The sequence below is a fragment of the Lagopus muta genome, chromosome 8, assembly GCF_023343835.1.
Source record: "Lagopus muta isolate bLagMut1 chromosome 8, bLagMut1 primary, whole genome shotgun sequence".
Lineage (NCBI taxonomy): Eukaryota > Metazoa > Chordata > Aves > Galliformes > Phasianidae > Lagopus > Lagopus muta.
Window position 1 is genome coordinate 24505761 of NC_064440.1, and position 22037 is coordinate 24527797.

General features: G+C 40.4%; 1 protein-coding gene across 10 annotated transcripts in view; it reads left to right on the forward strand.

Annotated features, from left to right (window-relative positions):
• ADAM23 (ADAM metallopeptidase domain 23) overlaps window positions 1-22037 on the forward strand; it is an 80659-nt gene continuing 58622 nt past the window's right edge. For 6 of the 10 annotated variants that reach the window (XM_048953807.1, XM_048953804.1, XM_048953806.1 and 3 more), the window contains exons 1-2: window positions 16454-16621; window positions 17598-17824. In XM_048953807.1, the coding sequence (XP_048809764.1) occupies window positions 16501-16621; window positions 17598-17824 (348 nt within the window). In that variant the 5' untranslated portion in view covers window positions 16454-16500. Of the gene's footprint in view, window positions 38-16453; window positions 16622-17597; window positions 17825-22037 lie in introns of those variants that run through there. The other 4 variants (XM_048953808.1, XM_048953813.1, XM_048953805.1 and 1 more) reach the window with 3 other exon arrangements.

A 22037-nucleotide genomic window follows, 5' to 3' on the forward strand; every position in this document is an offset into this window, starting at 1 on the left:
TAATGTTGGAGTTCCATGTTTTTTGTGAAATGCGTTGGTAAGCACAGGTCTTTTTTTGTTTTTTAAGAGCTTAAGAGATAATATGGTAACAGAAAATAATACAGAACTGAAAATAACTTTTTTTTAACTTCCAAGTTTACAGACAATTCTGTAACAAGGATTAGGTTAGTAGTCATTTTTTCCTGTGCTTTTTCTCTGTTACAGTCCTCCCTTTTTAAAAAAGAATTCCATCTGTGATGCAGAGTTGTTCATTTTTATTTTCTTAGAGATTAGGGTGTGATTAGTGTCATTTGTCTTTATCACATATATAGTAATTACACAATAAGCTATTGCTTATGTCTTCATATGTCTCTGCCTTTTCAAGAAAATTTTAGATTTAGATTTTAGAAGGCCAAGTATCCACATGTGCTTTTAGTGCTTGTGTCTTGTTCTGTTGGCTACTGCATCCTTTTCAGCTCTACTGTGCAGCCAGGGTCAACTTCTGTTTTCCCTTATTTCGTATAACTTCAGAGCATGTCAGAAAACAAAAACTTTAATTCGCAGAAAAGAATTGGTTAAAAATTCATATTCGTTTTTTTCTTCATAAGATCCACGTTCTTAAAGGGGGAAGAAACATGGACTGTGCCTTTTATATGTCAAAAGCATTTGTCATTAAATTGGACAGCTGTATTTTGGCAAGCCTTCTGTTCCTATCATCTCCTTGAGATTCACAGAACCATTTGTTTTTGTCTGAGATTTTTGTTTTGGCTTGCTTTGCCTTATGTCTAATATTTTGTTCTAACTGGCTTTGTGTTAATTAAATTTAATGAAATTTTGCAAATGTAATGCTCAGGGTAACTCACTGTGGCTTCTTTCTTTGGGGCTTGTTTTGAGCTTTGAGAGCTTTTTAAATGATTTCTGTATTTAAAAAAAAAAACAGTCAATTTTTTACAGTCAATTTACAATTTCCTTTGAAATTATATTTTGACTTTCTGCTAATCAGATTAAATAGCTTCTGATGAGAATGGGTTGTGGAAGGTGGTTTAAAACAAAATTCCTTCGCTGGCTTGTGCTGCCATTGCTTTCTTCAAACCGTTCTGTACAGTGGTGCAAAAAGGCAAGCTGTGTTAAGTGGCACCAGTGATATCTACTTCAGCAGCTAGGGATGTAAGTAAAAGTGCTGTAGAACAGCTGTGCCAGTAATACTGGACAGAACTTTTAAATCTGTTAGGAGCAAAAACTAGATAAATTTCTACTGGGGAGCTGAATTTACATTCACAGCATGTAATTGTTTTGTCTGTCTTGTTATGTTTAAATTTACAACGGGGATTTGTTTTCATTTTCTTGTTTGTGTACGGTGCCATGTTGGTATCATCGGTTCAAGTTCTTGGTCTGTCCTTGGTAGGAGGATAGAGCTGTCCTTCTGCTTTGTAGATATGGTAATTTATCTCAACTTTATAATGGGAAAGAATTGACATTTTTCAAAAAGGTTGCTTGTGAATCCACTGTCATCATACTGTATGATTCTTACCAAGTTCTTGAATTACATCTGGGGGGGGAAGGACATCAGCTTCCAGCTCAGGCATACTCCTCTGGAAATCTTATGCAAACTATTGAAGTTGTGAGTTTGTCTTGTCAATCCAAATGCTCAGTCTGTATGTGGATATGAAAGGACTGGGTGGTGAAATTCAGTGCAGGTTAATAACCTGATGTTTAACTTTGTTTCATGTTTCTAATTCTTCAGTGTGGCCTATCACTCATAACCATTTCTCACGTTTGTGCTTTCAAGAAAAGTGTGCATTTTTTTCTAGATGATGAATTCTGGAGTATTTACATGCTAAATGTCATGCTGCTTGCTCAATTTTTACATTTTTGAGTGAACTTTCAAACTTAATGCTGATGATGTAAGCAAAGGTTACATAAGATCTCAAACTGCTCGAGAAAACTTACTAAACAGTGTGTGGAAGTGTATCCGTTCTTTTTCAACCTTGTAATATTCTGTCAGCACACATGAAATGTTTCTTCTGTGATTGCAAAATATGTGTCTGTGTCTACTATGCTGAAGAAGAATGTTTGAAGAGATGTTAAGTAAAGGGGAAGGAAATATTTTTCTTGATAAAAAGAGATTTTTGAATATAGCACAAAAGGCCTTCATGATATTCACTGTGTGACATCAAGGCTTTCTTCATTCAAATTTAAGCGTGTGTTAGGCTTTATTTGTTGGCTAGAAACTGTTTCATTCAAAGATGGATCAACAAATTATTATGCTGAAGTAAGTGAGGTTTCTGAAACTTTGGATGTGGGTCCTGATTTTATACAAATTAAACTTCAGATTTGCTGTATCTGTTCTGTTCAGCAAAGGATAATAGAACAGGACTGCAATAAGTTGGAGCTTAAATCAACTTAGAGATTACCAGCAGGTTTCCATTCGTTCTGGGAGTCCTGCTTCTAAGCTTCAACTGAAATCTTTGAAGCTTTTTACTGCTTTAGACTGTCAGACTGCTCCAGCTGTGGCACAATATTCATCCACATGGTTGGTCTGAAATTAGCTGGTGTAAATGCAAAAACCTCCAGTTGCAGAAATATCTGGATCATTCCCCAAAGAGGATTTGTTATTCAATGGAGTACTCATTCCACTATTCAGATTCCAAAAATATTTCTGTTCATTTGATGCAACTGTGTAGCAAAATAAGCCATATATTTATCATTCTGAAAGCGCTTTGCAAATACAGGAAAGTCACATTAATTTACCTGTCTCACATGAAGAAGGACAAAAATGTTTGTATTGTTACAGTTTATCTGCTGCTTCCAATTAGGAATCTAAATCGTTTGCTTTTGTTCAATGGTTTACATATTGGATAACATAAAAATCAAAGTTTGTTTCCTGTCACTCTGCCTTGAGCTGAAATGCTGATTCTTGCTGTATTCTTAACTGGTGTTTTGATAGCATGTATCACAACACAGGCGATAGCACAGATCGGCTGCCAGAGTACGCGCTTCTCCCAGCTGTACAGCTGCCTCAGGCTTGCTAACTGTAGCTTTATTTTTGTGACTGCTGTGTCAAAGCCATCTATTTATAAACCAAATCAGAAAATGCCCTGGAACCATAATTTTTCTTTCAGGCTTCACTGTGAGTTATCCACAAGCTCAGTATTCTGCATTCGTAGATTGGGTTATAAAATTTTATTACCATTTAGGCTGGCTAAAACTTATTAAAAATCTCAGGACGTAAGTGCCAGTCACAACATTTAAAAATACTTGTGCTTTCAGCCCACAAGGTGAAATGTAGAGGATGTTGGGATGCTCTAACCAGACAACAAAAATGCATGTATTTTTTTTCGCTTTCCATTTCTATTTGGTTATTGTTCTTGACAATGTTTTCTCATGACAAACTAGTCTTGTGCTTGTTTTAAAGGTGGGGAAAGGGAGGTAAGAAGCTTAAAAGCAGTATTTTGAAAATGCTCACTAATTTTGACTTTAGTTTCAAATCAGTGTACGCGCTCATTTATTCTTAGATGTTTGAATGGTCTGGAAACAGCTAGTCTTTGCTAGCTATTTATTAGGATCAGGCCCTAGGTGACCTGAAACTAATACATAAAAATTGGCATTCAAATTAAATAGAGGTCCTTGATAATCTTCAAATCTTCCAGAATACACCAAAGAAACATAAAATCTCCAATTTCTTCCTATTTTCAGATTAAGAAAAAAATAATTGCAGGGGGTGACTTTGGTAGAGCCTGGCTAATGGGATGGACTAAGACCTCAATTGCATGAATCAAACTGCATTAACCTTTTGTGGAGTCATAGTTTAGGCTGCAGGCAACCATTCTTTTCTCAATTAAACAATTTTCTAATATGAGAGTGGTCAAGGAGTGAATAGCCAGCAGTCACCCACAGGCAAGTGATATTGGGAGCCAATGTAGATGGTTTGGAAGTGTTTGCATTACAAAATATTAGTCCTTTCTCACAGATTAATCTCCTATAACTAAGCACTTTCTTTAAATATAAATGGCCCTGTGCCATTTTTAGAACACTTGGATTACTTTGTTAAATTATTAACTAGTTTTTATCGTTGGGAGGAGAGGTTTTATAGAAATGAGAACAAGATCTTACTCATGAGTTATTTTTAAAATGTGTCAGTGTGAAGACTTGTTCTTGTGACATAAGTGCAGTAGAGCTGCTGTTGTATAGATATTAAAGGAATTACAGAAATGGCAGATAAGGAGAATTCTTTCTAGGTGTAAAGCTCTGTCCAGGTTTGGTCCCTACAATGTACTTCATGCTCTGATTCTGAAAACAGCTGTTCAGCAGTTCTTGGTAAAGTTTTCTGTTCTTTTTAGTCATTTTTTAGGATCCACCTAGTAGACTGTAAATACACTGAAGCAAGAGGAAAGCTGATCTTTGATGCTTAACTTACCAGTAAGCATTTTCTATCCTGATTTCGGACATAACATATAGCCTACTGCCATTTTATCTCCTCTCCTCAAGTTTCTTCTATTTGTTTTAGGAGATAGAGAAACACTAAGTTCCTGTTCAGCTTGAAGGCCTAGCAGGAGGGCTCACCTGCAGGGTACGTGCATGAGGGTCACAGAGCTGGTGGATTGCTGTGGGGCTCACGTCCCAAGCTCTCCATGATTTCCTTGGCATATATAAACGTACCTGCTCCCAAGCAATTCCCAAGTCCAAGCAGGGTCAGGTGTAGTTACGTGTCTCAGTAATGATGTCTTACCTGCTTCTGAGTAGCTCAGCGTCTGAAGAGGCATAATCTCATCTAGAGCTGGAACTCCAATCTCCTGGTAGGAAACTGAAAACAAGACAGGTGTGTTTGATTTCAGACTGCAATTAAACATAATGTAGGAATATTATCAAAATGCACTTGCAAATTTAATTATTCTTCTACAGAGTAGAACTTATCTGTTATCTTAACTGAAAATACTTTGAAAAAATGGTGTGACAAATGGGGATTGAGGGGATCACTACTTCTCTTCCTCTTAGCCCCTAGAGCATTACTTTCTCCAAATAAATGTCAAAGTCTTTTTTTCCCCATCTAACAAGCCATTTTCCTACTCAGATGGTTAATCACGTAAGGATTTGCTCAGCAAATATGAATGTCTTGAGGGTGACTTATGAAATCTGAATGCTTGCATTATGCAGACATTTCCCCTGATGTCAGTATGCCCCAAGTTAAAACCTATGATTCAAAAACATAATTCTATCTTATCGTTCTGTGCTGAACTTGCACCTCTCCTTTTTGCACTAGGCAAAATCATACTTTTAATGGACAACTATGAAGTTACAATATTGTAAGTGGATATATTCTTGCAGTTTATCGAGTAAAACACTCATCTGACATTGGCAAAGCATACTCAGCAGATGGCTGGGGGAGGCCTAATCCTTTTCCTCCTGGCACATAGTATGCTAATTACAATTTGCCCTGAGCAGAGAGCCTTCCGAATATTCAGTTAACTTTCATATTTGGACAGAAGTGTTTGTTGGGCAAGGTGGTGGGAAAATCCCTGTGCATAGCTGAAGACAACTATACTTTAAACAAAATCTGAGAAATCTGTGCTATCTGTAGAGTCAATTGGAAAGGTAACATGACTTGTTGTCAGCATAATTCAAATCCCACCAGGATTTATGCTGGATGGAAGTTGAGTTTGGCATGATAAATAAGAAGAAATGGCAGCATCTTCCATCAAAATAGTGTTGATTTTTCAGAGGAGGCAGCAAAGGATCTCTTGGTATCTCCTTGTGCTATCACACACAGCTATCTGAGTTCTGTGAAAGACATGCTATGGGGTTTGCTAAATGAGCATTTGGCACTTCTTGTCTCATTATTTTCACTTCCATTGAAGTGACAATGTAACATCACAGCAGAGGATCCAAAAAGAGGCCAGTAAAAAAAAAGCTGCTTGACTAACGAGGGAAAACTGTGTGATGAAACCTAAGGTGCTCCTTCACATGCCTGGAGAATTCCCTTTCTTCCATAGCAGTTCAGAGGGGTCATGCTTCCAATACAGTTCCAAAGTCCCCTTTTGCAGGTGCCTCACTTCCAACAGAGGCATGAGAGCAAGAAGCCCAGGGATGGTGACGACGAAAGGATGCTGTGCTTGTCCTGAAACCTGCAAGAGACAGCAGTTGTGTGTGTTCATGCAGCAGTAAGCCAGCTGGGAGGATTCTGAAGTGAATTGAGGACTGTGAACTGGCAGAGCTCAGACAACTGTGATCAGCTATGTGACAGTCTAATTGGAGGCCTGTTATTAGTGGCATTCTCTATGGGTCAGTGCTGGGTCCATTCTTGTTCAGCGTCTTCATCAGTTCCCTGGATGAAAGGGTTGAGTCCATCTTCAGGTAGTTTGCTGATGATACAAAGCTGGGAGAAGTGGCAGATGCAGCAGAAGGCTGTGCTGCCATTCAACAAGACCAGGATGACTGAAGAGTTGGGCAGAGAGGAACTTGGTGAGGTTCAACAAAGGCAAGTGTGAAGTCCTGCATCTGAGGAGGAATAACCACACGCATCAATACAGGTTAGGGGCTGACCTGCTGGGGAGGAACTCTGCTGGGAAAGGCCTGGGTGTTCTGGTGGACAGCAGGTTGACTACAAGCCAGCAACAGAACAAAGAGCAGTGGGCAGAAACTGGAACATAGGAAGTTCCATACTAATACAAAGAAGAATTTCTTTATTATAAGCATGACAGAGCATTGGAGCAGGCTGCTCAGAGATGCTGTGAAGACTCCTTCTCTGGACATACTCAGAACCCATCTAGATGCCTGCCTACGTGACCTGCTATAGAGAACCTGTTTTAGCAGGGAGGTTGGTCTTTTAGAGGTCCCTTCCAACTTCTACAGTTCTGTGATTCTCTTTACCGTGGATTACCTGGACAACATTGACCCATTTTGGCTGATGCACTGATATCTCTCTGCTACACGCATATGTTAAAATGTGCTTTGCAACAGTGATGGTGAGAGGTCAGCTGGCTAAGTACTTGGCACCTTTTGTCACAGTTCTCTTTCAGAGCATGCTCTTGGGCTGCAACTTACACCAAGGAAATAAACTCCTTTGAGACAAATACCTGAATTTTAGATTTTTCCTGTCTCCAAGAAAGTTACAGACACTGAATTTATGTTGCAATTGACTGGGCTAGCAGGAAAGAGAATTGTGGTCTATAACGACTTAGCATGAACCTTATCCTATGCATTGTTAACTTTATTTCAAAGGAAGTGGAAGGGAATGCATGTTTGGTTTGGCACGTCAAGTAATCCATTCATCCTGCTTACTTAAAGATTCAGCAAATGATCAAAGGAGATAGCCTTTTCTCAGAGCAAAATGAGTATCACTTTAATGGTTCAAATTAGCAGTGAACTTGAAACCTTACTCTAACACTCCTATCTCTAGTGAGTGAAAAATTCAAAAGCAAAAATTGCTTACCTGGACTTTGTAGGTGGTAACAACTTTAACTTCTGCTGTTTGCCTCTTTAGTACTGTAACATGGTCACCTGCTAGAACTTCTTTGTTGCCTCTTTTGTCCAGCACAGCTAGCAGGCTGCATTTCTTCTCATAACAGTATTGATGGTGAAGTTGTTAAGAGTCCATTGCTCCTGTGCCACTTTCTGTTGCTTGGAGTCCCATGAGGCCCATCACCAGAGCCATGGCGCGGAGAGGCAAGCAGGGCAGCCCGAACTGTGGTAGCAAGCTGGCAGTTATCGTACCTCCACCTTCAGAGTGTTCTTCTGCAGTTTAAATGCATCACTTCCTCAGTGGCATAGTACTGTGAATTAAAAACATTTATTCATAACTACAGAAAACAATAATTTTTATTAATATTTGAAGCTATAAAGGTTTCTGTTTTTTAATTTTACTAGGTTGCTTTTAAACCTTTAAAATCTTTATGTAAGTTAGGAAATAGCTTGCGATCAGCTGTCAGTTCTGTGTGCATGCTTCTAGAAATGACTCTGTAGGGATGACTCAAGCTTGGCAGCCCAACAAAAGATGTTCTCTCTGTAAAACAAATAGTTATATCTGAAAATGTGAGACTGTTTCTTCATTGCTCTCTTGGAGGGGAAGAAGAAAAAGAAGAGACTGCTAGCATGGTCATGAATATTTTAAGTTTGAGCTCTACAGTTCAGCTGTATGACAGCTCGTATAAACCAAATTATATTTTATACCCTGACTGGGTAAGCACATTAATGCTTCCAGTAGAGATGCCAGTTTTGGCTCCGCAACTCACTACCTCTGCACGTGTGAGATGAAAGAGTTCCAGAAGCCAGCATTTAAATGCCACTTTAAGCCAATTTGTGTGCTTATCTAAGCCCAGACAGAAGGCTGTTGTCATATGGCCACATCTGTAAGGGCTGCTCTGACATTAGGAATTGCTAAATACAACTTCCCTGGTAGTCCAGCAGTGAAGAGGAAGTACTCAGTAAGCTGTGGCCAGCATTTTCCTCTCTAAAAGAGAACAAAACAGAAGTGAAGGCAAATTGAAGGTGGCCATGCTACTGAGGATAGGTCCACAGAGAATTCAAGGTCACGTGAAACGCATTGGCAGCTTTAACCTGTATTTATGCTTGGAAATCAGGGAGTACTCAAGCATGGTAGCTCCTGCACAGTGACCGCTGCAGTTCTCCACTGGTCTGGGCACTGTGCTACAGTGTAGAGTAGGAAAGGCAAGGGTAAAACTGTTGGGGTCAAGAAAATAGTGTGATTGTTTAGGTATTATAAAACAGGCTGTGATTTTGAACTGCACTGTTGAGTGGCCAATCTTCTAGAGCTGGATTAAAATTGCATGGTTTTTCTCTGATTGTTTCTTAGCAAAATAATGCAGAAGAGCTTACATAACTCAGCTATGCTTTCATTCTCAATATCATTTCATTTTCTTTACGTACACTGATACTTCATGCCCATGTTAGTTCAGCCGTTGTCATTTCCTCCATAAAAATGGTAGGTGGCATAATATTATGAAAGGCTGCTGTATTGCTTAAAAAGCAGCTAAATCAATAGATGGCTGTGGCTGTTAAGATGCAGTTTTCTATAAGAAAACTCAATTTATCAGTTGCCAGAATAAGGAAAAAGACGTCTTGTGCTCAGTAGGCTCTCTTTGGTAAATGGAAGTTTCATTGATTATGCAGCAGTGTTGGAGAGCAGCATAAATTCTGGGATGAGGCCAATTTAATGTAAAAGCAGGAAAGTACTGTCCAGTGGGAAAAACCTTGGTCTGCAGAGGTCAGATTGTACTTCTAACTGTGCAATTAATCTGCTTTGTGTCTTTAGTCATGTTTCCCTACAGGTTTATGCTTTAATCTCTACCATTTGGAGTTTATCTATTTAAAAAGTCCTTCTGCGCTTCAAGCTCAATGTGCAGCATCAGCACATACGAACAGAAATAAAAACTAAAAGTAATTCAGTTTCTGTAACTAAGCTTTTGACTTCTGCAGCCATACAATGCAAGTTTCAGGCACGCCTTTGTCATGAGAACAGGGTTTGGTCTGAATCCCAATTTACTCAGAATTGTGATTCCTTTTGATTTTGGTTCTTGCTCACTAACTTGATAATTGCATTGCTTTGATTATCAGCAAATTGGTTCCTTTCAGCTAATTTTCTGGAATTGCTTACAATAAGCAAATGTTTTCTGCAGCAAGATAATGCAGGAGAAGCTGGAAGAAGGTTAAATTTGGAGCATTTATTAGCCGTAAGATGTGGATAGAATTTTAGAGAAAAGCAAATTCATGAATTCTCTGTAAGTAGTAGTATTATGAGTAATCAGAGAGAGGGGAGGAAAAAAGGATGGATTTTCCACAGTGGGGAGAAGGGATATAAGAGAACTAGCACTACTTCTGTCATGTATGCTGCAAAGATGCTGCACGCAGGGTACAATAATGCTATTTTAATTTCCATTAAGTCGTCAAGACCTGCTACATTTCCATATAACAACCCATAATTATGTGTGTTTAAACTTTATGGTTAACAGTGGGATAAGCAACCCCAGGTAATCATGGGGAACATATGCATGTAAAGAAATAAAAAGGTCTTTGAAGGGTGACTAAGTGTAAGTTCACATGGGCGAAAGGAAGAATGGAAGCTGTGGGATAAAGAGCACAGCTTCATATCCTCGAGCGTTGGTTCTTGATGTAGCAATCCACACGGTCAGATTGTATGGGGCTCTTGTGAGGGTGAGTGTGGAGTATCTGCTATTGTGGTTGTACTTTTGTGTGTTAGAGAGGTTTGTGACTGAGACCTTGGGCAAGAAAACAAGCAGAAAGTTGGAGAGATTAATTCTACGTTAGGAAAGACTGATGGGTCTCATTTTCCTGTGTACCAAACTGACAGAATAGAAGTAGTAATCACCTAGAACATTCACTGCATTACTGTGTTGACAGCTTGAGTCTAGTAAGCTAGTAAATATTGTTGACTTTAGATTATTTTTTTTATCTTTGGGGAATTGAAAGATCTCTTGCAGCTTTCTGCTGAAAGAATTGACTGCAGAAATTATAAAAAGTGCTCACTGGGAAGTGAATAATTTTGTTGTGATGTTACAAATCTGCCACGTTGATATTACTAGACAGTGACTTTGGTAGGTGAGTGCTGAGAATCGCCAAATCTGAGAGACCTCTTCAAAATTTGGGAACCCATGGGTCTGCACCAGTTAGTGGGGGAAAGCCAAAAGGTGGTGTTATATAGTTGTATATCAAACTTCTAAGAAATTGAGCTTAGAATGCAGGGGCAAGAAGGCTAGGAGAAGGGTGGTAATATACCAATCTGGTATGTTATTCACACACACACACAGGTATAGATAGACATCTCCATTTACACCATATTCAACACAGTTATTTATATAATTAAAAAAATACCCTATAGCAGCTCAAATGTAGGGGGCATCCTTAACCTTTAGTGCAATATTTTGGTATCACTTTACACTAGTTTTTCTTATAAATTCATCATAAGTGATGCTTAGATATTGATCTAGGGTCTCATGAGGAGTCAGTGCCAAATCCTATATATGTCCTCAAATAGGGATCTTTCAGGATAGTGCGTTTCACATCTGATGATTCATCCCTATGCCTAATTAGGAAAGGAACAGGGAAACTGGTCCAAGTTTATCTATGGAGGAAAGGCAGAATGCATAATTGGATGTAGCAGTTTCTATTTTTCTCCTATTTCGTAGAGCTGCATTTTATGGAAACACCGAGGCTTTCCTCTCCTGACTAACACTGCTGCTATTCAGCATTTTACCTACCTTTTATAACACAGAATTACAGCAGTGATGGCAGCAACATCAGCACAGGGATCTGCTGGAGGCGTGCAGAAAATCGGACTGTAAAGATTTGTTACTCGAGCAGCACCCACAACACCTGCAAATGCTGGAGAAAGAGTAGGGTTCTTTCAGAATTTTGGGAACATTTAAAAAAAAAAATCAACTATAGTACTTTTTTAAATGCTGTGTGCCTGTGTCCAGAAAACCAGCTTCCTACTACAAGCAGCTGTAGCTAGCACGTTCCTTTTCTTGGTGAGCTTCAGTACTTCAAGTAAGGATTATGCTGGCATGGCCACGTTCCTTCCTCCTCTCAAGATAATGCGGCCCTTGCAATTCTGGCCGTCTCTGTGCTGAAGATAACATCCTTTCTGTTTTCATCTGCAGTTTCATATTTTTACCCATTTCTTCTTGGGCTTTGATGCTGTAAGCATTGACATCCTGGACATTTCAACCAGCAGGGGGAATAAGCTGTTAATGCTAGTGCTGGCACAGGAACAAATAGGTTTCTGCTAGGCATGAATAAAATTAGACGGGTAGTAGGAGGATTTACATAGTGATTCACTGAGCTGCTGGAGCAGCTTTCCAGTGGTATTGGAAGGCCAAAACCTCTAGTTACTTTTAAACAACGTATGAAAGGAATTGCATAATAGAATAGCCAGTGTGGGCTTGACTGAATAACTCGAGAGATCCCTAGCAGCCCTTTTTTTGGCATGTGCAAATGGGTCAAGGAAAGAGTGCCGATAGGTTCCCTTTGCAAAGTCACACCAAAGTAGCTGCAATCTGTTTTTTCTAGAACCTACACTTGTAAGTATCTGATCAGCTGTGGCAAGTCCTTAGGATATGAACATGGGCTGTGTCTACTTACACTTCAACTTGCACTCACTTAAAAATATTTCAGTGAAACTTTCCCTGCCACCCCATTTTTTTCTTTCTTGACACTGTCTTTGCATGATAACACATGAGTGAAAAGAACTAGCGAGGCCCAGGCCCAATGTCACAGCCACAGTGACACAGTGAAGTGCTTATTAAAAGAGCAGCACTTTTTCTGCTGGTAGCTTATATTTTACTTGCTAAGTGTATCTGTATTGAAATAGATGACAGATGTGTTCTAGATGGCCTCATTGACCAGCATGTTTCTGCTTCTGCTCTCTATTACTAATAAATTGGACAATATGGTGAATAACTGCAGCCTGCAGAACTAAAATGCTTGCACCAGTGGCAAAAATACCTCACTGCAGTCACTTGCAGTATGCAATAACTTCATGCAGAAGTTTCAACATTGCCAAGGAACCCTAAAAACAGCTTGTGAAATCTTTTGGTTATGAATGCATGCTCACAAGCGAGTTCAGTCTGAAATGGGTTTGGTTTGGTTTATTCAAAATAAATCTTTCCTGCAATGAGAAGTATCTTACTGATGCTGGGTTTCACCTGGATACAGATTGAACTGTAATTAATCAAATCTTGGACTTGTTTGATAGTAGTGGCACAGCTGTGTTGTCTCCCTTGCCACATATAGCTAACATACATTTGTTTTATGATCTTACTTCAATTTACCATTAATATTTCACAGTGTTGAAGGGAGGAGATGAAAAGTATATCCTGATTACCATGTATATTCTAACCTGTGGTGCTGGAACAGATGGTGCTCATAAGAGTTCATTTGTGCTGTACTATTGTGGAGAAGAATAGCTAGCAGTAACGCCAAGCAAAGCTTGGTAAATGAGTGGCAATTCTAATGGAAGAAATTGCATTTTTACTGTACTCTATAATAGTAAGGTACTGTTGTGCCCAGTAGAAACTGGAGGGGAAAGCTGTAGTTAGAACTCTGAACTACTGAGTAACAGGAGAATGTTCTTCCTCTAGAGTATGAGGTTGAAATAAAAATTGCGAAGGTGAAGAGGCAGCAGAAACGCTGTGCTGCTAGATCTATAGTTTGGAAAGTGATGCTTCAGAAGAATCTAGAGCAAACAGTTTCCTGAATCTCTTCTGTGTTTGTTGCATTAGTGCAATGTATGTGCTGTCTTCCTCGGTTGCTGAAATGTATTTAATAAAACTAAGTGAAACAGTAAAATCAAAATGCTGGGTTGCTGCTGTGATGGAGGGATGCACAGCGAGACATGGACATCTTTTATGTAAGAGGGGAAAAAAATCAAAACAGCTTTTCTGATGGAAATATTCTCCTTCGCACTGATGACTGAGTTATTATTTGAGAATAGTTGAATATTGAGGATCAGTGCATGATGTATTATTTTAAAAAGGTTATACTCATGCATTGCATTGTTAATTATAATTCCCAGGTTTCTTCAAAGTATAAATTATTTGTATTATATCTGATATTTTTATACGTGCTGTAGTATATTTTATAAAAGTAATCACATATGAGTTGCATGAAGTTTCAGTGCAGCTTTGTTTTGGCTTTTATTCCCCTGCTGAGAAACAGAACAGCTACCGCCTTCTTTGGAGTGTACATTAGAGGTTGTGTGGATTAGCTCTGTGCCAGCTAATGAAGTTCTACTGTTCCTCAATGTCCTGTGTGCTTCATACCCCCTCCTGCCCAAGGCTCTTAGATTTGTGTTATTTACAGCACTGGCTGACTTACGTGCTACTGCAAATCAGAAGAAAATGTTTGTGTGACACAGGGCACAACAGGACCTTTGCCTATGGCTGAGCCTGCTAATTGTGCAGTAGTATCAGTAAGTCATAACCATGCTTGATTACTGCGCTCACTTAACAGCAGAGCTCAGCAGCGGATGCTTCTGCTCTGCTGCCTGGTTGCTGTGGTGCATGCCCTTTGGTCACCCAAGACTAGTCTTGAGCTACCCAGGTGCTCCTGGTAATTATAAAGGCAGCCTTGGTTAGTTGTGCTTGGAAACTCCTTGTTAAGCTGAATATTCAATATCCTATTCTAATACTTGATTCTGCAGTGATCATCACCAAAGTGAACTTGATGGTGATGTGATGCCGTTCTTGCAAAGAGATGACTGCTTCATCAAGCAGTAAATGTTTGCACCTCATGAACTTCTCTCTTTCGTGTTCTGTCTGCAAGAAAAATGTTCCTCTTTCTATAAAATCAGTAACCAGTTTGTCTCTATGAGCAACATACTGGAACACCTCACCTGCAGTGCACCTTACAGGGCTTAACTTGATTTTTGAAATTGTTAGGTGTTTGAACATATCTTTTACTGCTGTTGAAGTTTTTCCTCGCATCCCCGTGAGATGCACTTCCATAATGCTCAGTCAGCAAGACCAATATTTAGGCGTTGGGTAAGGAGAAAGTTCCTTAAAAAGGCTGTTTTCTGTAACTTTTTCCAAGTCGAGCAATACATTGACGCTGTATTTTCAGGTGATACCACAAGAAAGATTTGATTGTGTAGAAAAGTTGTCTTTAACATGGAGCCTAGGCTCCCATTTCCTGACTGGCTGTCAAGCATGAATAGAGAAGACAGTAAAGACAATATCAGCAGTTCTGCATCTTAAGTCTTTTCAATTTGAATTGCAGCACTGCATTTTCAGTCCATGTGTTCACTGACCCCCATGCTGATAAGCAAGTGATGAATTTAAAAGCTCTGGGAAATGGTCTGGAGCCATGATGCAAGCTTTGTTTAGCACCTAGACTGAAAATACGTATCTGCCCTGCATAATACATGTTTTTTCCATAGCCAAATATCGAAGCACTGACTGTCAGTGCTTTTCTGCGTGCCTCTGACTCACAGTTTTCAGTTCCTTCCATTGGACGCAGATGTTACTATGATAATCCTTTTTTTCTGGTATCTTGCTTTCAGATATTCACAGTACAATTCATTTGGGATTATTTCAGTCTTTCAAAGACGAAAGCTGATTTTTTAAAAAAATAAAAGGCAGCTGTCATTCTTAGTGGGTATTTCACATGGAAGTGACTTTGCTCTCCCATCTGCATGGCCACCTGAAACTTTTTATCAGCTTCATAAAACACAGCTTGAGCAGTGTGGCAGTGTGAGTGGGAGACTGTGTGCTGCTTAAGAAGTTCTGGTGACATCTGAAGCCGAGGAACAGCTGGGTTGTATGGAAATTGTCTGGGAAAATACATATCAAGGAATATCAGTTTGTATAGAAAACTGGTAGAGGTTCTCCGCAGTTCCACACAACAGCAATCCTAAGGCATTTTCTCCATCTTTATTTTTTTCCCTCAATCTGGGCCATTCTGTTGCTCTCTCCTGGCTGCCATTATGTGCTTAATTCTGAACTTCCATGTGCAGCACTGTCTTACCAGCACATGCTGGTAGGTAAGGGGCATGTGCAGATCAGAACAGTTTTGTGGTTTTTAAAAAAGGTAATTATATATATATATATATATATATATATATATATCAGTAATGGTACTGCTGTAAAACAGTCTGCATGGTAATGATCTGCAAAGTTTCTTGCATCTTCTAAATTAGCAATGGTAATTAATTTGGTGATACAAAGTTTGTGTTAATTCGGGCTGGCTGCTGAAGAGCCAGATGAAGCAGAGAAAAATTCTGTACTTTTGGAAATCTGTGTGGAACCGGCACTCAGCAGAGGATGAATAAGAAAAAGGGGATCCAGGCAAAAAGGAGAATCGCCCTTTTTCCTCAACTGGGAGGCCTGAACCCAAATAAAGTGTATCTATTCCTGAATATTGCCAGTCTGTAGGCAAAACGCACGCAAAGAGCTCAGCGTCCAGCCCGCTGAGGCAATGCAGCTGTAAGGCCTCCTGATTGCCAACGCTGCGTACGGACTACAAAGAAGCAGGTTAATCTACCTGCCTGAAGTTATTTTGATCTCCGCGACGGTTCTCCTCATCGTGCTGGTTCACCCAGGCGCGCTCGACCGGAGGCCGAGGGCTGCCGGCCTCGCCAAGGAAACGCGCAGCCCGCTCTCAGGTGCCACCGGCGGAGGCGTTAACGGCTGCGCGTAACGGCTCGCCACGCGCCGTAAGGGCCGTGAGCGCCCGCCCGCGGCGCGCGCCGGGGCGGTGGCGGCGCGGCGGACGGCGACCGCGCGGCCGCGCCTGCGCCTACCGCGGGGCTGTGCGGTTCGGGGGAGAGCAAAGGAGAGGGTGCGCGCGCGCCGCTCCCGCCCGCCCTCGCGCCGAGGTAGCGGACTCCGGTCGCGGCGGCGCGAGGAGGCAGACGGGCGGGTGCCGCGGTGCGGAGCCGCCTGCTCGGCCCCCGCAGCCTTCCCGGCCCCGCGGGCGCGGCCCGCGGTGGTGAGGGCCCCGCGCCGCCCGCCGGCCGGCCGCCCCCCTCGCCGCCTCGGGGCGCTATGAGCCATGAAGCCGCCCGGCAGCATCTCCCTGCGGCGGCCCCGCCGCCCCGCGCTCCTGCCGCTCCTCGTCGCGCCGCTCCTGCTGCTCCACGGCTCCGCCCGCTCCCGGGCTGCGGCGGCAGACGGTGGGTATGGCCGGTCCGCGGGCGAGGCGTCCGCCGCTCCTCGCGCCCCTTCCCGACCCCCCTCGCCTCCCTCTTGGGCGATGAACCCCGACGCGACGCGTCGCAGCCGAGCGAGCTCTTCCTCCGCCCTTTCCAGCCTTGCGTACGCGCCCGCTCCCCTGTATGTAACGCTGCGCTCGGAAAAGGTTTCCTTTGCTTGCTCGTGAAACGGGGAAAACGCGCTGTGCTGAGGCGATGCTGCAGTGCTTTACGGAGGGTGGTGTGAGGAGAAACGCCGCTGAGGTATGCGACAAAAAGGCATAGGTGGCTTCTGCGCGAGTCTGAGCGGGAGCCAACTTGTTCGCCGGGGCTCCGTGGCTGCCGGTGCCCTTATTTGCTTCCGAGAGACCGAGCTGGTGTCGAGTACCGCATACAGCCGCTCTGCCACTCGACTCGCTGCCGATTTTACGCTGTACGTTGGCTGACTGTATTTTAAGGTAGAAGGCTACGGCGTTCCATCTGAGAAGGTGCTACTGAAGCTAAAGGCTCTTGTCGAAGTTAAAAGATGTAGAGAACTTCCTATTATGTAGACTGTGTGTGCAAGTATTCTCAATCTTCTTGTACAAGTGTATGTATTTTTAATGTGCACGTATATCTCTTGATGTGGAAGAGACCATCGCTGACACGGGAGGTTGTAGAGCGTAACTGTATCCAGTAAGACTCTTTTCCTCTTGGTGGCTGAAAGGTGTTAAAATATTTATTATCAATGACTGTATGTAAAAATGTACATATGTGCATTTAAATAATTAACGTTATTTTAAAAGCCATTCATGAAAATGAATCAGATCTAGCTCAGTGAATAAATTCTTTTTGTTTTCTTGAGTAACTGATTAAATATTAGAAATCTGTGAGTTTGTCACTGCTGGTGTGTCACTTTTAAATGGAAATAAACGTATTCTGCTATGTAATTTATGGCTGGCGTATCTTTTTTCCTCAGACCTGCACTGGAATGAAACAGCAGGCAGAACTGAAGGGGTATGGGCAGACGAAGAGAATGCATTTCAACTGAATAAAAGTAACAACAGTGAAAATAACAGCAACAGCAATGCAATTCAGAAGGAAATCACACTGCCTTCAAGACTCATTTATTACATCAACAAGGACTCTGAAACCCCTTATCATGTCCTGGATACTAGGGCAAGGCACCAGCAGAGACACAACAAGGTAGGGTAAAAAGAGGCTTCTCTGTGGAATTTAAAAATAAAAATAAAATAATAGGTAATGCAGAACTGTGGTTGTGTATTTTATTTTGTAGATCTTCAAGGCTTAATGTTGGCCCTTACCATTGTTTTAGGAATTAACATAAAATGTTATTAAACAAGAACATAATTTCCTGTGTCTTAATTAAAAAATATTTTAAGTTTCAAGGTGATTCAGTAGTTGAACTGTAGATAAAATTGATGGTAATTAATCAAAATTGGTTTGTCTGACCAGTGCAGATTTTGGTAGCTTGACTTCATACCATCATCATCAAAATGCTTCTTCCAAAATTGCTCTACAATGGAGGAATGTTGTACAGGGAATTTTTTTAGAAATCTAAACTTAAGGTGTGAGTTACTTGACACTGAGTATATCATGCTCTACCTAATTAATGCAGCAGTGGTTTCCTGCTAGTGTATGACCAGTGAAAACCAATTTAAAATGGCTGGAGTTGGTGTGTTGGTTTTTTTTTGTGTGTGTGTATGTGAGATCTAATCTAGTCTTGTATTTTATATGGACAGAAATGTTTCTGAAATTGCTTGAGACTAGATAATTCTTTCTTTTTTTTTTTTAACAACTTGATGTAGGGTAAACCTCTTCTAAACTGTATTATTATTCAATTTCATTTTACAAATTTATATTTAAAAAAACAAACTTTTTTTAACCAATAAGTTACAAAGGTAAAGTGAAGACAAAGAGGGTTTGAATAGGGTGAGGTCACCATGGTAGAAAAAAACAGTAATGCATATTAGTGTATATAGACTTAGCTGTAGTATAGTCCTTACCTGTTGAATTACACTTCTTTTGGAATTTCGGAGTATGAATTAGTATGTGTTTTGTTTTTGTTCATACTATAACATTTCAGATGTGAAATTAATATGGAGTTACTGTATAATCTTAGAAATAGTTGTATGGTTTTGATATTTTCATGAGAAGAAAGGTTGCTTTCTAGCTTATTGAATTTGGATACAGTGTGCGTGTTCAGATGAATCTAAATGCACCGATACATTGGATGGCACGGAAAGATTGTCCCTGTGTTGGAAAATGAAGCTACTTAAGATAATACTGTCTTCTGAAGTTGCACCACAACCTTCTTGAAGCATGTGAGATTTTTGTTGGTTTTTTTTTTTTTTACACTGTGAAAATGTCTCAGACGTTACTTAGAAAAGAATAAGCCATGTCAGTGGTATACTACAAAGATCAACCTTCCCTCCTTTCCCCCTCAGTGCTCATGCAGAATGAAAGTGCTCTGTTTATGCAAACTTTAGAGACTTGGAAAAAGTGTAGATCCTTCCAAATTCTGTTTTCACGAGTATTGCCATGCAGTATTTCCTCTCTTTGGGGAAAATGTAGAGGCTTATCCCCTGGCATCTGGGGAGCTTCCCTTGAAGTGAGACCACTCGTTTCAATAAACTTACACACTGTGGACTTTGCCCCTTCTTTTGAGAGGAATATGGAAGAAAGGGCTGTGCTGTTGGTTGGAGACCTGCCCCTGGGGATATTGCTTCTCCCATGTTTCTGTGTGATGTTTTCACAAAACGCACAGAGGTGAGAGTGTGCCATTCTCTTTACTTATCCAGCATTCTCACAAGAACATTGCTGCCATTGCCTATCCTTCCCATGCCCCACCTTCTCTCTCCCTACCTGCTGGGGTAAAGCTCTGCAGAAATCAGTGCTGACAGAATCGGTATTGATTTCTTGGGGTATGCGTGGTGCTGAGTACTGTGTAAAATGGATCTTTCCACTCAGTGTCCATTTTAAGCTGAGGCATTGCAAACACTGCAGTATTCCCACGGAAAGGTTCTTTAGGTTTGGGTTTTCATGGAGGCTGGAATTTTGTTGACTTTGTTCTTCTGGCATGATACTTATTTTGCTTTGTTCCTTTTAACTGAATGTTGGTTCATTGTATTCCTTGTCTGAATTGCTTGTGTTGTTATTATCTTATTTATTTCAAATTTCCTATTCCCAGAGCGCAACATCGGGCTTCCCTTTCTCCCGCAGCTTTTCCTTCCCTCACCCACTTTGATTCTTTCATCTTTCATTGAGTGAGATTTTTTTTTTTTCTTATTTGCTCCTCCATCTGTTTCACCAATAACACAATAATCAGTATTTGGTTATTTTGTGCTGCTTAACATTCACTGTAATCAATGAAGAAAAAGTATTCCTACAATGTAAAGGGAAAACAACCCACAAACAATTAGAACATCACTAAGCAGCTGGACTGTAGAACATGCAGATGAGCATTTTGATTTGGGAGGAAAAAGGTATGGAGCTCTTACTGCTTGCTTTTATCCTTTCCTAGATTAAAAAAAATGCAGTATTGTAATAAATCCTGATTGTTAGGTTTTACTGTCTCCTATACAGCTAATAAAAATACCTTTGTAGTTGGGTGAAAAAAGAAATCTGTATTTAGGATTGATTGTTTGCATGTTCAAAAAAGAAAAACTTGTCTCTAGATACATTGGGCAGAAGTGGAATTCAGATGCTAGTATGGGTCATTTTATTTTTTTTTTTTCTGTATGTATATTTTCCCCTCCACTGTTTTTAGGACTGTATCCTTTAACCTAAATTTTCTTATATATTACATGATGTATTGAGACTGATGATTTATAGGTAATATGATGAGGATGTACTCCCTAACTATTTGTATTGCTCAGTTAGACCCTTTTGTCTTGAATTTTGCTGTAGTGGCCAGAATATAAGCTGTTAGGATCGTCTGTGGGGTTAAGCTTGAATGCTTCAGAAATGCTGAATCACTCATAAGGAGGGGAGAGTAGTAGAAGTTACGCATGTGTGTGGAAAAACGAGGTTAAGCTAGAGATATACAGTTATGTAAAATGACTTGAAATAAAATTTTATGAAGAGATTTTTAGAGAAAATCAAATTTAGAGTCTTCTTCACTTGTGTAGAAATGAAGAGCTGGCTAATAGAATAGTTGACTGAAGAATCAAAGGTTAAATAAGCTGCATTCTTAGCTCTGTTCTTTATCTCCTTCTACTTCTGAATTGGATGAAATGCCATGAGAAGAGGGCGTGTGTGTTGGTAAAATCTCTCTTGTTCATTCTTGTTTTTCCGAGAATGTTTTCTTGCTGTGAGCAGAAATGAACGTTCAGCATAGTTCTGACTTTGTGAAGTGGTCGCTCTCCAAGGTGGGCAATGTTGCAGTGTGTAATCTTTCGGTGCTAAAAGAATATTTTCACTACTTGATGCTTGAAGACTCTCAAGTCTGTACACTTCTGTTTCCTTAAATTAAGGCTGACTTTTCTTCTGAGGTTATTTTTAGTGTGAAATACAAAAAATGGGTACCTTTGTTTATAAAAGCACGCTAAAGAAGCTTGTGAGAAACCTGAAACTTGCTGAAAAGCTCTGAGTCATCTCTGTTCTGGAGTGTATCTTTCTAAACTTCTGCAGGTGGAAGTAGCCTTTCGATAAGCTCTTGGTTGAATCAGATAACTGCTTTGATACATTTGCACAGACTGCATATACAGATTGTAAGGACATAGGAGGAGGGCTACAAGGGCCACAACTTGGTATAGAATGCTAGGAGCAAATCTTTGTGATGGCCATCAGAGGGAAAACCTGTGGTTTTGAGATCACAGTTCATGGCAAACAGCAAATTTTGAGTGGAAAATGGCTTGAATTAAATCATAAGTCATAAAGAAGCAATGTATTTTGTCTTCATCATTCTGAGTTCTTAGTATAATTTTGGAAAAGGGATATTAAGACACTGAAAGAAGTATGTAATAGTAATATGTAATATGTAAAATAGCGAAGACAGTTCTATCCCCAAAGAAGTCTATTAATCGTGCCATTTTTCCTGGGATTTCTTTGGTTGCTTCTGTTCAGCTCAGCTGTTGGTAATTTAAATAAAGGCCTAATGCTGTGTTTTCTGCTGTTACCCTGTTTGAAAGGCTGAGATACCAATAAGTCAGTTTCTGAGACTTGGTTTCTTTCTTGATATGTAGCATGCCCAACTTGAAAGAGGCAACCTCAAGATGAAAGGAAAACAACTTTATCACAGCCATAGCAAAGGAGATGGTATTGAGGAAAAAACAGACCCGTTTTGTAAAGCTCGCAAGACTATCTATGGTTAATAACCTCTAAAAGATGGCATTGTGTGAGGTCTTACTGAAATAGAGAGAAGTCATATGCATTAATTACTATATTCCCTTTGCCT